Here is a 15360-nt window from a genome sequence, read left to right as displayed (position 1 = left end):
GTGGACTGGCAGGGGCTTACTCTTGGGGGCTGCCTGCAGCTGCACAGAACATGCTGTGTTCTCTCTAATCCATAAACCCAAAGCAGGGAGACTGAGAGGTCTCCAGGTTGGGACCAGGTCTACCTTAGAATCCCTTCTGCTATGTACCTCCATTTAATTTCTCCCGGTGGTGAGCTTCCTTCCACTCAGCCGTGTAATGACAGGGCCATTACTAACAGCATTTGCCTATTTTAATTCAGACCATAACCATGGCAATTAGGAGTCTTTAGGTGACCTCTGTTGGAGCAGTTTCAGTAAAGAGATACCAGCTGACCCCAAACTGCACTGCATGGAAAAAAAATGAACAGAAGCAGAGGGAGCAGAGGTTACAAGGGAGGGCACCTCTTTCAGCGACTTTGATTCTGAAACATGGTAAGAGAACAGCTGGAGAGGGAGAGAAAATTGGTGGAAGGTCCAGTGTCATGCCCAGTGCCACGTCACCCATCCACCCCCTCTCCTGCTACCCTCCAGGGTGGGGGAGACTTACCCAAGTCTGCAGGCTAGGACATGGACAGGAGGAAAAGTAAACAATTACAAGAGGGAGAGAGGATCACAGCCTGCTCAGTGTTCAACGGAAGGCAGGACGGGACAAGGAAGAATTGAAGAATCAAAACTCGTCCTCCGAGGGAAGAAATGAAATTGGGTTTTGCCAGAGTTTGGTAGGAGGATAGAGGAAACAGAGATTTGAGGAAGTTCATGTCAAAGGTCCTTTATTTGAGGGTGAAATAAGATAAGGATTAGAAGCGAGACAGAACACACTATGAAGAATGGGAAAGGAAACTGATTAGGATACATTTAAGAGCTACAGTTAAGAATAGAAGTCATGAGTTTGTAGTAAGGCTCTTGGAGGGGTTGCTGGGTTTTGTGCAGCAGAACTCAGATGTCGGGGATAGTTCTGTTGTTCTGCTTAGTTGATCTAAGGATGGGGGTAGTGAGAGGAATAAAGAGGTAACCTAGTAAGAGTGTTGGTGAGGATGTGGTTAAAATGGTTAAGCATGGTGTCCAGACGGGAAGGAATTGACGACAAGATGGGTGGGGGAATCAGAAGTGAGTAAGCAATTGTAAGTCTCAGTGACACAGAGGAGTCAAGGCAAGTGGGTGAGGAAATGGAAAAGCAGATAGTGGAAGGAGAGGGCTGTTGGGAGTCAAGATTTCCAAAGCTGAGGATGTTTCTGTGGGAGAGGCAGCTGGTGTGGAGGGAGCTAAGCTCACTGGAGCCGTGGAAGTTAGATGGAGGGCTGCACTTCGCATCTAAGTTGTAAACTCCAGCACAGCGGTTTCCTAAACTTCAGTCTGAATTTGTTCAAAGTACCAATTCAATAGGTCTGGGATGGGATTTCGGAATCTGCATTTGAGGCAAACATCTGATGCTTGTGTTTTAATGGCCATACTCAGAAAGACACTAATCCAGAAACTCCTTTTCTTTCCTTCTCTGTTAAAGAGAAGGTGCGAGAAGGAGGCTGATCTTAACTTTTTCCAATCAAAGGGATCTTTCTCTCTAGCAGAAGTGAAGCCCCCAGCTCTTCTCTTCTGTGACTTACACATACACACTGACAAAGTTAATTATATGCCCTGGCTAAATGACTTTCCCTAGCAACATCCTAGCAACTAACATCAGCTCTGCCTTAGGCTAGAAAACTGGAAAGAGATTTCTTGAAGTCCAGTGTATTTTACAACAGGACAAAACATCTGAACAGGAAATTAAACAGAAAATAAACTGGATTCATTGCTAGGAGATTATACCAGACACAATAATTCATGACAATCGATCAGAACACAATAGTCAAAATAAACTTTCTCCTCATAGATTCTACTGAAGTCTGGAGGAGAGAATAAGGGACCTCATTACATGGAGAAGAGAATTTAACCAGGCAGAAGGAGAAGGGCATCCTAGGTGATGGGGAAGCTATTAGCAAATGTGTCGAGTCAAGTTTGAAGTTGGGACAAGGTAACCCAGGTGGGTAGCACCAGGAGCTCAGTCTGGGATCTATGACCAGATCATGGAGGGTCTTGAGGTCCCTTGAAGAAATTAAGTTGAGTAACAGGGCACTGGGAGAGTGTTAAAGACATTTTATTCACAGGACAAATATTTATGGAGCCAGGCACTGTGGTGTGCACGGAGAATACAGTGGTGAGCTCCAGAGACAGTCCTTCCGGTACAGAGCTTAGAATCTAGTAATGGAGACAGACACCAAACAAATGCAAAATGTAAAAATCAAACACATAAATGAATAAGTAATTATACATCTTGAGAACATTAAGAGAAAAGGTATCAAGTTCCAGGAGTGCATATAAAGAGGGGCAGGATCTGTTCTAGGAAATCAGGAAGGACTTCTCTGAGGAAGCAGTTTTGCACTGAGATCTAAAGGATGCAGAGGAGTGGCTGGGGGAAGGTGGAGGTGGAAGAGACTAAAGACTGTTGGATTCCAGTGAGAGAGAACCTCAGCCGTAGTGGGGGGGGCCCATGAGAGAGAGGGTGCATGGCCCAAGAGGCCATCCAGCAGGGCCTTGGAGGCCACATTAAAGATTTTGTCTTTGTTCTGAGCACCCTGAAAAGCCACTGAAAAAGGATTTTAACCTTGGAATTCCCATTCAAGTCTGCATGTTAAAAAGGATCACTGGGGCTTCAGTGCAGAAGACAGATCGGAGGGGAGCAAGAGTAGATGCTGGCAGTCCAGTTAGGAGGCTACGGGATGATGACAACTCAGACTGGTGTGGTGGCAGGGGAGATGGAGAGAAGGGCATTCAAGAGGTAGTTGGAAGGGGAAACTAAAGACTTGGTGATGGCCTAGACAGATGTGTGGAGAGAGAGCTGAGGTCTGATGGGACAGCAGAGCCAGGTAAGGGAAATCTAGCTTGGGCAGTGGGACTGAAGTGTGACGGGCTGCTTAGAGTCAGCTGTCATTGCCCTAATGATGGGGTCACCATGGTATAGTGGGAAGAACCCCATTCTGTTATTGGGGAGGCCTGATTTGAATGCTGGTTCTTTTCCCCTTATTAGCCATGGCACCTCGACAGGTAATTTTATAGGTTCCTGGTCTGGAAAATAGGAAGGGGGCGGAGAAATGGGCCTGCTCTCTCACATGGTTTTTCTGTCAGTGTTCCATGAAAAATTAACTATTATATCCCAGAAAGTTCCACGCCACCCACCGCCACGTTGGATTTGAATGTGCTGATTTAGATGAAAAGACATTCAAGAGCACACATTTGGGCTACTAGACATACAATAATCTTTGAGCTTTGTGACACAGGAGCCACATTTTATGTGTCTCTGCGGTTTCTTGTCCTCTGAGATAAAAATCAGGTACACTCTAATGAACCACTTAGTTTGTAGCATATATCATAATTGTAATTTTAAAAGATTCATGTAACTATTTCCATTGGCTTTTCCCACAGGACTGTAAGATCCACAAAGGCAATATATGTCTCATGTCCCAGAGCTGAGCACACAAAGGGCCTTCAACATGAATGAATAAATGAATGAATTTTTGTTCTCTGTGGTGCCCACGGCTCAGCCCAGTCTTGGCCCCAAATCTACACTTGGTGCAGGCTTGCTGGATGACTGGGACTGTGCACCGTGAAATCTACCGTGAACTCGGAGCCAGTACAGTGACACTGGGGACAATTCACTCAGGGCGCAGATGTGAATCTGAGTGTCACTTTTGTAAAGGAAGGCTGGCCAGCTGTATCCGGTGCTGTTGGGGGTCAGGGAGGGTCAGGGCTGAGAAAAGAGTATACAGTAACTGGCTTCAGCAAGAGGCTACTCTTGGGTGACCTCTGAGCAAGATGCTCAGTTAATAGTGGCAGAGGGAGTCCCAGCACAAGAACTGAGGAGTAAGTGGGCTGGTGAAGAGGAATGGAGACCTGCAGTGCAGATGGCTCCTCCAGGCTGTTTTGTTAGTGATATCAAAGAGGAAAACCTGACCTGGAAAGCAAAGGAGATGGCTTTTTAAATGTAGGCTCTTGAGGTGTGTTGACTGCCCAGAGGAAGGGGGAGCTGGATAATTAAAGCTTCTTCTGGCTTGGTCTACATTGCTGTGGTTCTCAGGGTCAGCCAAGACCCACCCATTGAAGGGATGGCGGGGGTGGTCACTGGAGACCGGCCCACGTGTTTTATGTGGGTCATTTCATTTGATTCTAGCACCCCCTAGAGGAGGAGTGTGTCGGCCCACAGGCACACACCAGCGCCTTCAGAGCGTGAGACTGCGGCTTGGAGAGGTTAAGTAACTCTCCCCAGACTCACAGTGGGTGAGTGGCAGAATTCAGCTTCGATCCCGGTCTGTCCCCAGGGAAACGCTGGGAGAAGTTTCTTCACCTGGCCTTTCTCCTGGGTGGCCTGGAGGCTGATGCCTGAGGCCCTGCCGAGTGATGCCTCAGGCTCAGCTCCTCTCTGTCTCCCAACTTCTGTCACTGGGGCTGGAGAACCTGAACTAAAATCTAAGCCAAGAAAACTCAGGCTTTTCTCTGAACATTTCAGAGCTCTTTTCCAAGGCTACATGAGGGCTTTTGTGGACATTTTGTCTTTGTGAATTCCTTTCTTCACAAAACAGTAGTAAACATATCTTATGACTGTATAGGTATAAGTACAAGTATATTGATATTAGATAGTGAAACATTTTATCGGACCTAATTCTGTTCTGATTTAAAAAAAAAATACTGTAGGAATCTCCGAAAGTATGACAGGCCATAGGCACTCTGCTTGCAGGGCCCAAGGGATGGGTTATTTTGTCCATTTCTCATCCTCCAGTCTGACTTCTTGCAACAGCCGCTATGGGAAGAACAAGAGATAGTCCTGGCATCTGACCCCGCCTTTATCAGTTTGGCTGAGGCCTCAGTTTGCTCATCTATACAATGCGTGAAAGTAATGTCACGTTTATTGTGTGCAGTAAGTTGAAGGTGAGCAGACACAGTAAGTAAACCGCCCAGCATACAGCTAGGCACAGAGTAGGTGTGCAAAAAAAGTTAGTTCTATCCTTCCATCCTTCCAGTACCCTCCTCCACACAATCCAGGGTATAGCGGGGTTTGGGGCAGCCGCCTCCTTGGTGGTGGGACAGAGCCCACAGTGTCCTTGTATCCTGTGACTTCCTCGCCAGACCCTGGAAATCAGCATCGCAAAATAAACACCGCGGGTCCGCTAATCGCCAGCTCGGGAACAAAACAGCGCTGCGCTGCGCTGCGCTGCGCTCGGGGATCTGGGCAAAATCAGCCCTCCCTCTTCCTTCGCCACCGCCCTCCCTTCCTCGCGCTGCTCACTCGTTCTGCTCGGCTCAGCGCAGCACAGCCGCCAAACCGAGGCAGGCACTGTCTCTCTGCTCTGAGCTCGCGCTTCCCGCCCGGGCTCCACCAGGTCTCGCTTCCGCGGGGACCCCTTCGGGCAGGAGTCGCGTGCTGAGAGGGCCGGTGGCAGAGGCACAAAGTTGGGGGCCCGAGAGGATGAGGCTGTCCCCGGCGACCCTGAGGCTGAGCAGGAGTCCAGCGCTGCTGGCCCTGGCGCTGCCCCTGGCCGCGGCGCTGGCCTTCTCCGACGAGACCCTGGACAAAGTGCCCAAGTCGGAGGGCTACTGCAGCCGCATCCTGCGGGCTCAAGGCACGCGGCGCGAGGGCTACACCGAGTTCAGCCTCCGAGTGGAGGGAGACCCCGACTTCTACAAGCCCGGAAACAGCTACCGTGGTAAGTGGCCTGGCGTGGCGTTGGGGTCGCGGGACCCGGCCCCCGGGGGGCGCTGACCGCGCCGTGCCAGAGGAGGGCGCACAGCGTCTGGGCGCACAGAGCTGGCGCAACCGGCAAGGGTCCTTCTGCCCTGGCTGCCCTCAGCCCTTCTAGCGGCGACCCAATTCCCAAGCCAGTTCCGGGGCCGTCGCGGGGCCGCAGCCAGGCTAGCAGCCCCCATCCTCGACTCGCGGTTCCCGGGTGTGTGCTAAAGCAAAGCGACGCGTCCTACCGACCTGTCTGGGAGGGAGCCTGCTGGCTCCCAGAGAACAGTGGAGACCCGCCTCTCTCCAGATCCGTCTCTGGAGGGGTGGGGACCCTGGCTTCTCCCAGTTGGGTCCCAGTGAAGGTGGTGAACTCCGGCTTTCCCCACTCCCACTCCTGAAGGAGAACATACCAGCTTGTTTCTGACCCCTGGCGGGACGGTCACTCCAGCTTCCCCGACAGATCCCTTTTAGGAAAAGGGACTTTAAGCTTCCCCCCTTAACTGGGCACGGGGAGGAGGGGAGGAAGAGCCTGAAGCTTTTCGGAAGGGTCTCTGGGAAGAACTCCCAATAATATTCTTTCTGTCCCAGGCAAGGGAAAAGACCCTGGATTTTCTAGGATAGGCTCCCAGTGGAACTGGAACGGTCCTTCAGAGATCTCTGGGTAGTCTCGGAGACGAAAGGGGAGCCCGAGGAAGACGGAAAGGGAAGCCCGAATTCCTGAGGCCTGCTCCCTGGAGGCCGGGTGGCCTTGGCTCCGGAAACCCGGAGGCTCCGTGCCCCAGGGATGCGGCGCCTAAGCTTCCCAGATGCGAGCGGGCTTTCGGGAGCGCGGGGAGTTGTCCAAGCAGGTGAGCGCTTTCCGGGCAGGACTGGCAGCGCGACCGGCACAGACCTGACGACCCCTGACTCCACCCCCACGGCCTTCCTCCTCCCTCCTGAGCCCGGCCGTCTCCCCAGACATCTTTTTTCTCCGTGCAGCAGCTGCCTTCTCCAGCTGGGAGACGGGACCTGAGGAAGGGAAGGAAGCCTTCCTGCTTCACCTGTGGCCCCGCGGGCAAGGAGTGACAGGGCGCGTATCCCTTCACTCCCGCCCGCTCCTATATAAGTCAACTATGGTACTAAGCAGGGGAAAGTGGGGTGTTGGGGCATCTGGTGGGGCAAATGGGTTCACAGCCGCCATCCACCCCCGCCTTCCCGGTTCCTAGAGCATCACAGGTGGAAGCGGTGGGAGCAACAGTGGAGAAAGTTTGAGGCAGTGTCAGCGGGAGCCCGGCCCACACAGGAAACAAAACAAAACTGAGAAGGCACGGGCCACCCTTCTCAGAACGCTCCTGCCGTTTCCCTGGTCCCTGCCGCCGACTTTCTCCACCTGGGCTACCGGGAGCCTGCTTGCAGGCGCCCTCGGTACCGGGAGGCGCTCAGCGCTTGGGCGCGCGAGTCGGCGGGATCGTCGGGACTTCGCAGGGTGGAGAAGGATGTTGGTGGAGGACTGGCGACCCAGCGCAGGACGGAGCTGGCTGGGTGGGCGCGCCGCTGAAGTAGCCGAACCGACGTGTGGCCACAGCATCTCCGCCAAGCTGGGAGAGAGCCTCTGCTCTTGGTGGACCGGAGGGAAGCGGGCATAACTGCATTGGCCTCTTTAGCCCTCCCCAAAACGGAGGATCTGTGTTCTCTTAGGACACTGCCCCAGCTCCACGGGGCAGGGAAAGATGCTGCTCTGGAGTCAGATCGACTTGAGTTTCGTAGCTGTATGACCTTGTGCAAACCCTTACTTTCTCCGAGTCCATTTTCCAGTGTGAACATACTAGCTGTTTATCCTACCTCTGTGTGGTCGTCAGGAGTAATCGAGATTCCAAAGTAGAGTGTGCCCGAGACTACATACATGTTCGTTTGAGTCGGACATGCAGCCTTTATTAGTTTAATAATGGAGAGAGGTACTTGTCACATTTGTTTCGTGTGTGTGTGTATGTGTGTGTGTAAAAGGCCTTCTCACTACTCCACCTGTCCAATCTATTAGTGAATGGTGGTTTTCAGGGTCCTCAAGAATTAACTGAATAAATGAATGATTTCTTCATGGTAGGAGTCTTGCCTAAGACTGTTCCTAATTTAAGCCCGGGAGGAATATTTTAGGTGGTTTAGACCAGTTTGGGGCCCAGGCCCAGTGTCCTACCCAGCATCTCTTTCCACGCTCGCTGGCTCAAATCCTCCCAGTCTGGCTGAGCACTGGCAGCAGTGGGCGACCCCGACACTGGGTGGGATACCCAGGTATTCACAGGGACAGAGAGATTCCGGGGCTGCGTAGGTGTCGGTGGCCTGGAGGTGGGAACTGGAGCTAGGGGAGCACTAGACTTTCACCTTACAGTAATTCCAACCGAAAAGGTTAGCCTTTTGGACTGTGAAGCCCGCACTCAAACCACTAGGTAGGCAATCATCCTTTCTCCTTTCTGCTGGCGAAGAGATCTTGAAAGATCTTGCAGGAACCATACTGAGGCCTTCTGTGATTAGCAAACCTGATTCCGCCACTCAAAGTTGGGAAGAAGAAGGTGCTGACTTAGTCTGACATTTTTCTGTTGGCTTATACTTTTTTAGAATGCTTGTGTGAAAAGTATTCTGCTTGGAGTATTGACTTAGGGCTGTGGAAATTAACATTCCACTGGTGTTCTATTTGCTTTTTTTCCCCCCCTGAATTAGTGCCCCTCACAATCCTTGGAATCAATCCTTGGCTTGTTTTCCTTCCTCAAGTCTTTGTCCCCGATATTCCAGTTCATCTCCAAATAGTTTCTACTCTCCATGCTCCCCACCCCAGTATACCCTTTAGGCATTCTAGCCTGGAATAAAATGGTCACTGTTAAAAATATATATATATATGGGGTTTCTTCTCAATAGCCAGGATCCCACTGAGATTACTATTCAGCCTTTTCCAAGCTGTTAGTACTATATTCACTTCCTTCTCTCTCCCACCACGTCTCTCTACTCTCCTTCCCTCCTCCCCCATCCTTGTCCCTCTGCAATAATTATGCTTTAGAAAGCTCTGAAAGGCCTGCTCTGTTTCTGTCCATGCCCTCCTTTGAAAAGGAGATTACAGTGATTAAAAATAACAAGTTGAGGATCCTCAAGGGGCATTCCTTATGGGAGGACAATTTGCAGGACCAGCCATTCCCAGATCACAATTTCAAGCCAAATAGAAGAGAATCAGCTGAAATGTTCAAGAACTGATTGAAAATAAAGGAGGCTCTTTTGTCTGACTAGAGGTCTGTTTATTAGGAAAATAAAGCCAGACCCTGGCTAATGAGAGTGGCTTTTCCTAGATGCTCTTTAAAGGGAAATTTCAAGGAACTTGATGGGAAAAGAATGTCCAGTTGAGATTTGAAAAGCTTCTCCAACTTCAAGCGTAATTGGGGGATTTATTCTAAACCGAGAGGTTTGGAGACCTCCAAAGCTGCTTTGCCTTCTCTTTCTTTGTCCCACTCTGGGGCACACACTGCCATGGGAGCGTATGTCCCACCTCAGCCTGGTAGAAAGAGCACAGGCTTTGATATTGGCTGAGTCTGTTTCAACTCCTGCTCAATCACATAATTACTTTGCAACCTGAAACAGGCCACTTCACCTCTCTGACCCCCAGTTTTCTTCAACTGTAAAATGAGAGTGCTTTCCCGCACCCCACCCCCCGTGTTGCTGTGAGAATTAGAAGTAATCCATGTCAAAAGACATTGTCATACAATAGGTGCTAAAATAAATACATGTTATGAGATGATTATTTTAGAAATAGAAAAATACTTGGCAGTGAACACTGGATGAGACATTGTGTTAAGTGCTTCCTACTCATCTCACATCTTATTCCTTGTATACTTTGAGGTGGTTTATTATTCTTATTTGCATATGAGAACATTAAGTTTTAGAGAGGTTAGTAACTTGGCATGGTCGCACAGCTAATAATCAGTGGAGTCAAGATAAAAATGCAGGGATATCTTACTCCTAAATCTGTGCTCTTAAGCAGTCTTCCATGCAGACTCAATGTAATGAACTAGGAGTAGAATAAATTCACTCAGCTACCCTCAGCCTTCTGGACAGTGTCTTCACTGAAGGGCAACAGAAGCAACAAATCATGATAATGGACATATCTTGGGACACAAAGTATGAAGTGATGGGTCCTTATTTACATTTGCTTTTTTTTTCTTTTTATAGACTGCAGTTTTGCATTTTCCCACAAACCAGAGGATTAATTTGGAAATACAAAGAATCTTGTCAATCTTTAGCCAATTCATTTTGTTTGTGGGGAAACAGAAACAAGTTGGATAGGAAAAAAGAAACTAATTTGACTATCGTTTTATTTTTACATGCAGGTGTTATATGATCATGCCGGTAAAATCATATGTTTGAAAAGTACATAGGTATAATCCGAGAAATTTAAGCTGGATGGGGCCTTTTAAATAAACTCTTATCTACTGTTTTTATTTTAGGTACTGCTGATGATATTATAATTAATCGTAAGTCACTCCTCCCACCTCTCCCCTTTTCTTGCATTATTACCCTCTTTTAAAAAAATAATGTTTGGACAGCTACATGCAAAAAAATGAAATTCGACTACCAACTTACACCATACACAAAAATTAACTTAAGATGGATAAAAAATTTAAATATAAACCATGACACCATAGAAGTCCTAGAGGAGAACATAGGCAGGAAAATCTCAGATATTCCATGCAGCAGTATTTTAACCAATATGTCCCCTAGAGCAAGGGACATAGAGGAACAAATAAACAAATGGGATTTCATCAAAATAAAAAGCTTCTTCATGGCTATACAAAACATCATCAAAATGAAAAGGGAACCAACTGCATGGGAAAACATATTTGCCAATGACACCTCAAACAAGGGTTTGATCTCCAAAATATATAAAGAACTCACATGAATCTGCTCCAGGAAAACAAACAACCCAATTAAAATAATGGGCAAAGGATCTGAACAGACACTTCTCCAAGGCAGTCATACAGAGGGCCCAGAAACATATGAAAGGATGCTCAGCATCACTAGCCATCAGAGAGATGCAAATTAAAACCACAATGAGATACCACCTCACACCAGTCAGAATGGCCATCATAAACAAATCAACAAACAATAAGTGCCGGAGAGGTTGTGGTGAAAAGGGAACCCTAGTGCACTGTTGGTGGAAATGCAGACTGGTGCAGCCACTGTGGAAAACAGTGTGGAGTTTCCTCAGAAAACTAAAAATGGAACCACCTTTTGACCCAGCAATTCCACTACTGAGCTTATACCCTAAGAATCATGAAATACCAATTCAAAAGAAACTATGCACCTCAATGTTGATAGCAGCACAATTTACAAGTGTTGGAAGCAACCTAAGTGCCCATCAGTGAGTGAGTGGATCCAAAAACTATGGTACATTTACACAATGGAATACTACACAGCAAAAAGAAAGGAGGAGCTCCTACACTTCATAACAGCATGGATTGATCTGGAGAGCATTATGCTAAGTGAAATAAGCCAGGTGATAAAAGACAAATACCATATGATCTCACCTATAAGGGGACCCTAATCAACAAAACAAACAATCAGGCAAAATAGATCCATTGACATTGAAATAAAGAACAAACTGACAGTACCACAGGGAAGGAAAGAGGGGATAACAGGGGAAAAAGGGGGAGGGTCATCAAGGAACATATTTAAAGGACACATGGACAAAGCCAAAGAGGGACAGGATCAAGGGTGGGAGGTGGGGATAAGTGGGGTGGGGGGAGTGGTGTGGGGAAAATGGAGACAACTGCACTTGAACAACAATAAAAATAATGTTTGAGGTATAACAGAAAAATATCATTATGTTAGTGTGCAGTGTATGATTTAAATTTGTATACATTACAAAAACATCAACACAATAAGTCTAGTTACCATTTGTCACCATACAGTTACAAACTTTTTTCTCTTGATGAGGACTTTTAAGATTTACTCTCTTAGCAACTTTCAAATACACAATACATTGTAATTAACTACAGCCAACGTGCTATACATTACATTCTCAGGGTTTATTTATTTTATAACTGGAAGATTGTACCTTTTGATCATTTCATCATCACCCCCTCTACTCTCTTCTGGCATCTGCCAATCTGTTCTCCATATGTGTAAGCTTGAATTTGTTGTTCTGTGTTTTTAAGATTCCACATATGTGAGATTATACAGTATTTGTCCTTCTCTGTCTGACTTATTTTACTTAGCATAATGCCCTCAATGTCCATTCATGTTGTCATAAATGCCAAGATTCCACTCTTTTTTATGGCTGAGTAATATTCCATCGTGCACATGTACTGCATCTTCTTTACCTATTATTCATCAGTGGACACTTAGGTTGTTTCCACAGCTTGGCAGTTGTAAATAATGCTACAATGAACATGGATATCCAGATATCTTTGCAAATTATTATTTTCATTTCCCTCTTTTTTATTATTTAAATTTATTTTTAAACCTTTTCCCCTTTTAATAAATATTTATTTCAAATTGATAATAAAAATTAAAAGATGCATGTATGAAGTCTGCCTGGAAAAAGTCTAACTGCTGTTAATATAATGAGAACAGTTTGCACAATATCGATGTTACCTGGCAGCCAAGGAGAGTGGACTGGAATGCGCAAGTGTGAACAGTGACAACTTCACTGTGCTAGTAGTGGGGGCGGTAGACACAATTGAGTGAGCATGTGTACTGTGTGGCCCTGCATTCAAAATGACTGAGAGAGTAGAGCAATTTTTGAATTATACTTGAACATTGCTCAACGTAAACTTTTCAGATGATTCAGAAGGCTGCAGCTATGGGCAACTGATTATGATTGGCAGCTTCATCACAACAATGAGCTTGCTCATGCCTCACATCTTGTGCAGAGATTTTTGGCAAAACATCAAATCACCAAGGTGACTCAGCCTCCCTACCGCCTAGATTTGGTGCCCTGCAACTTCTGGCTTTTCCCAAAACTAAAATCAGCTTTGAAGGACAAGAGACTTCAGATTCAAGAAAATACGATGAGGCAGCTGATGATGACTGGGAGAACTGTGTGAGGTCCCAAGGTGCCTAGTTTGAAGGGGACAGAAGCGTCATTGTCCTGTGTATAAAGTTTCCTGTATCTTCTTCAATAATTGTCTCTATTTTTCATATCACATGGCTGGGTACTTTCTGGACAGACTGTGAATCTAAATGCTTAATGGTTGTGGAGACTGTTTATTGCTTTCAGTTTCATGAAGTGCCAAAAAAAATCAAAACATACAAAAAATGAAAGTATATAAAATTGTAATTTTTCAAGATTTAAAACTTGAGCATGTCTTCATACATAGTTACGTTGTTCCTTCACCATCATCTAGCACTCTTCTGCCCAGTCGGTAGGCATGAGTCACAGTTCCTGCAACATGGCTAATCCAAACTGAGGTATGCTAAGTGCAAGATGCACACTTATTGAATAATTAGTGTGAAGAAAGATGAAAACTCATTAATAATTTTATATTGATTCTATGTTGGAGTGGTAATTATACATATTAGGTTAAATAAAATGTGTTGTTTAAATTAATTTTATTTGTTTTACATTTATTCCTGTTGGATACCTATTAACAAAGAAAATTAATTTCACCTGGCTTGGCCTTATTTCTATTGGAAAGCACTGTTTTAGGATGTTCTTATCAGCATAGTTCCAAGCCAGCTCATTTACCACCATGTCTGAGTTCCACTCAACACGCAGGTGGAAAAAGGAGGTAGAGGACAAGCAGCTTTCTTTTAATGATGTGACCCAGAAATTGCATACCCAGCACTTTCAAACACACTCCATTGATAAGAATCTAGTCACATGGCCACATCTAGCTGCAAGGGAGCCTGGGAAACCTAGCACTTAGCTGGACAGCCACACGCACAGCTAAAACTTAGAGGAGGAATTTATTTTTTCAAAGGGACAAAGATGAAAATGGAATTGGGGGGTCAATTAGATGTCTCTGTCAAATATTTTAATGCTCTGTTATGTAAAAACACAATATTTGATGTTCTTGCAGTGACAGGTCATCTAGATAGATATTCTCAACAGTGTGTGAAGTTGACATAACTGCTGACCGAATCAGTAGACCAAGGAGTGTGTGAGTGTGTATGTGTGTGTGTGTGTGTTGATAGGTTTTACACTGAGAAGTCAGAAAGGGGCCAATATGTTTGAGTCTCCTGTCCTGTCTTACCTTCTCCCTCAATAAAAGAGGAAGCTGCAAGGAAAGAAAGGGGTGAAGGTACAATTGGATAAAGCAAGTAAATGCACACGTGTTTGTGTTTGTGTGTATGTGCAAGAGAGACAAGAAGAAGAAGGGAAAAGAAACTAAAAAGGAAAGAAAGAGGAAAACACTGGATATACATTCAGAAGGAAGACAAGAGAAATAATTTGAGTATAGTTGAGTCTCATCTTATTTGACGGTTATATTCAAAAAGCACTATGGAAAACCCTAGTCACATAAGTCAAAATTATTCCTTAAAAGTCCTTTGAAATTGTACATTAAATATAACAGGGATACTACAATCAATCTAACCTTATTTATATACCCCTCCAGATAGATTTGTTAGCGGGGAATAGAAACAAACATTTTTAAGTAAGTCCAGCACTTCTGGTTTTCCCCTCAGCATTGGAAGAGATTGATATTTCCTAAGTTTAGTACCAGATAAAGTAATTGGTTCTTTTGTCCTTAAACACTGACATGACAAATCTGAAATACTATATGGAGTAAGGGAATTCATGCTCATTCAAGCACATCATGAAGTAGCAAGTTGCCCAAATTATTGAAAGTTTTATTTTCTCTCTTTTGTTTCTAACAGTGTGTTGTGTTTGAATATACGTGTATCAGGGAACTCAGTGTGTCACATAAAGCATTCCATGCAACTGGCCAGCTCTTGCTAGTATGAAATTTTTACCAGGTGTCTTTGCTACTCTGGAGTTGAGGCTAAGACAGGAAGGGTCAGGGGTTAGGTGACACCTCCAGAAGTTCTTTGCAAGCTCTGCATAGACAACGCTTCTAACTTTCACAGAATAATTATAACTGCTATAAACAGTTCAGGGAAACTTAAACAGAAGCCTACTCATATCTGTTGATTTGCTGAAGCACTAAAAATCCATGGGAAATAACTTAAATCCAATTTACAGTTGTGGTTCAGATATTTGCAAGTATGTCTCATGGACTGTGCTAGAGAGGAGAAGGATGGGGAAGGGTTCCAAGCACAAACCACTACATGTGGGGGATAGGAGTGTGGGAAGGTGGACAGACTCAGAAGCAGGCCATAAAAACTAAATGTTGATTCTAGGTGCCAAAGGAAGCTCTTCTGATGTTCTTCCTCTTTCTTCCCTCTTCCTTTTCTCCTCCCTTCTTCTTTATTTTCTCCTCCTCCCTTTTTTACTTCTCCTTCTCCTCAAAACAGCAATACTGTTCTTTGAATTTTCTAAATGCACCAGGCTTATTCCCACCCCAGGGCCTTTGTACATGCTCTTATCCATGTCTAGGTTGCTCTTTGCGCAGCTCACTCCTTGTCTTTTAAGTTTCAGCTCTGATGTTATCTCTTTAAAGAGGCTCCTCTGACCACCAGTTATGTTTCCCATTATTTTGCTTGAC

At 45.7% G+C, this 15360-nt stretch overlaps 1 protein-coding gene across 1 annotated transcript in view; it reads left to right on the top strand.

Moving 5' to 3' along the window:
• Positions 1-5303: 5303 nt before the first annotated feature.
• SPON1 (spondin 1) overlaps positions 5304-15360 on the top strand; it is a 259314-nt gene continuing 249257 nt past the window's right edge. The window contains exon 1 of the mRNA XM_024558840.4: positions 5304-5711. Coding sequence (XP_024414608.1) covers positions 5474-5711 — 238 coding nt within the window. The 5' untranslated portion in view covers positions 5304-5473. The remainder of the gene's footprint in view (positions 5712-15360) is intronic.

The sequence above is a fragment of the Desmodus rotundus genome, chromosome 5 (genome assembly GCF_022682495.2).
Source record: "Desmodus rotundus isolate HL8 chromosome 5, HLdesRot8A.1, whole genome shotgun sequence".
Classification (NCBI taxonomy): domain Eukaryota; kingdom Metazoa; phylum Chordata; class Mammalia; order Chiroptera; family Phyllostomidae; genus Desmodus; species Desmodus rotundus.
Note: the sequence above shows the minus strand (reverse complement) of the source record. Positions and strands in the feature narration are given on the sequence as shown.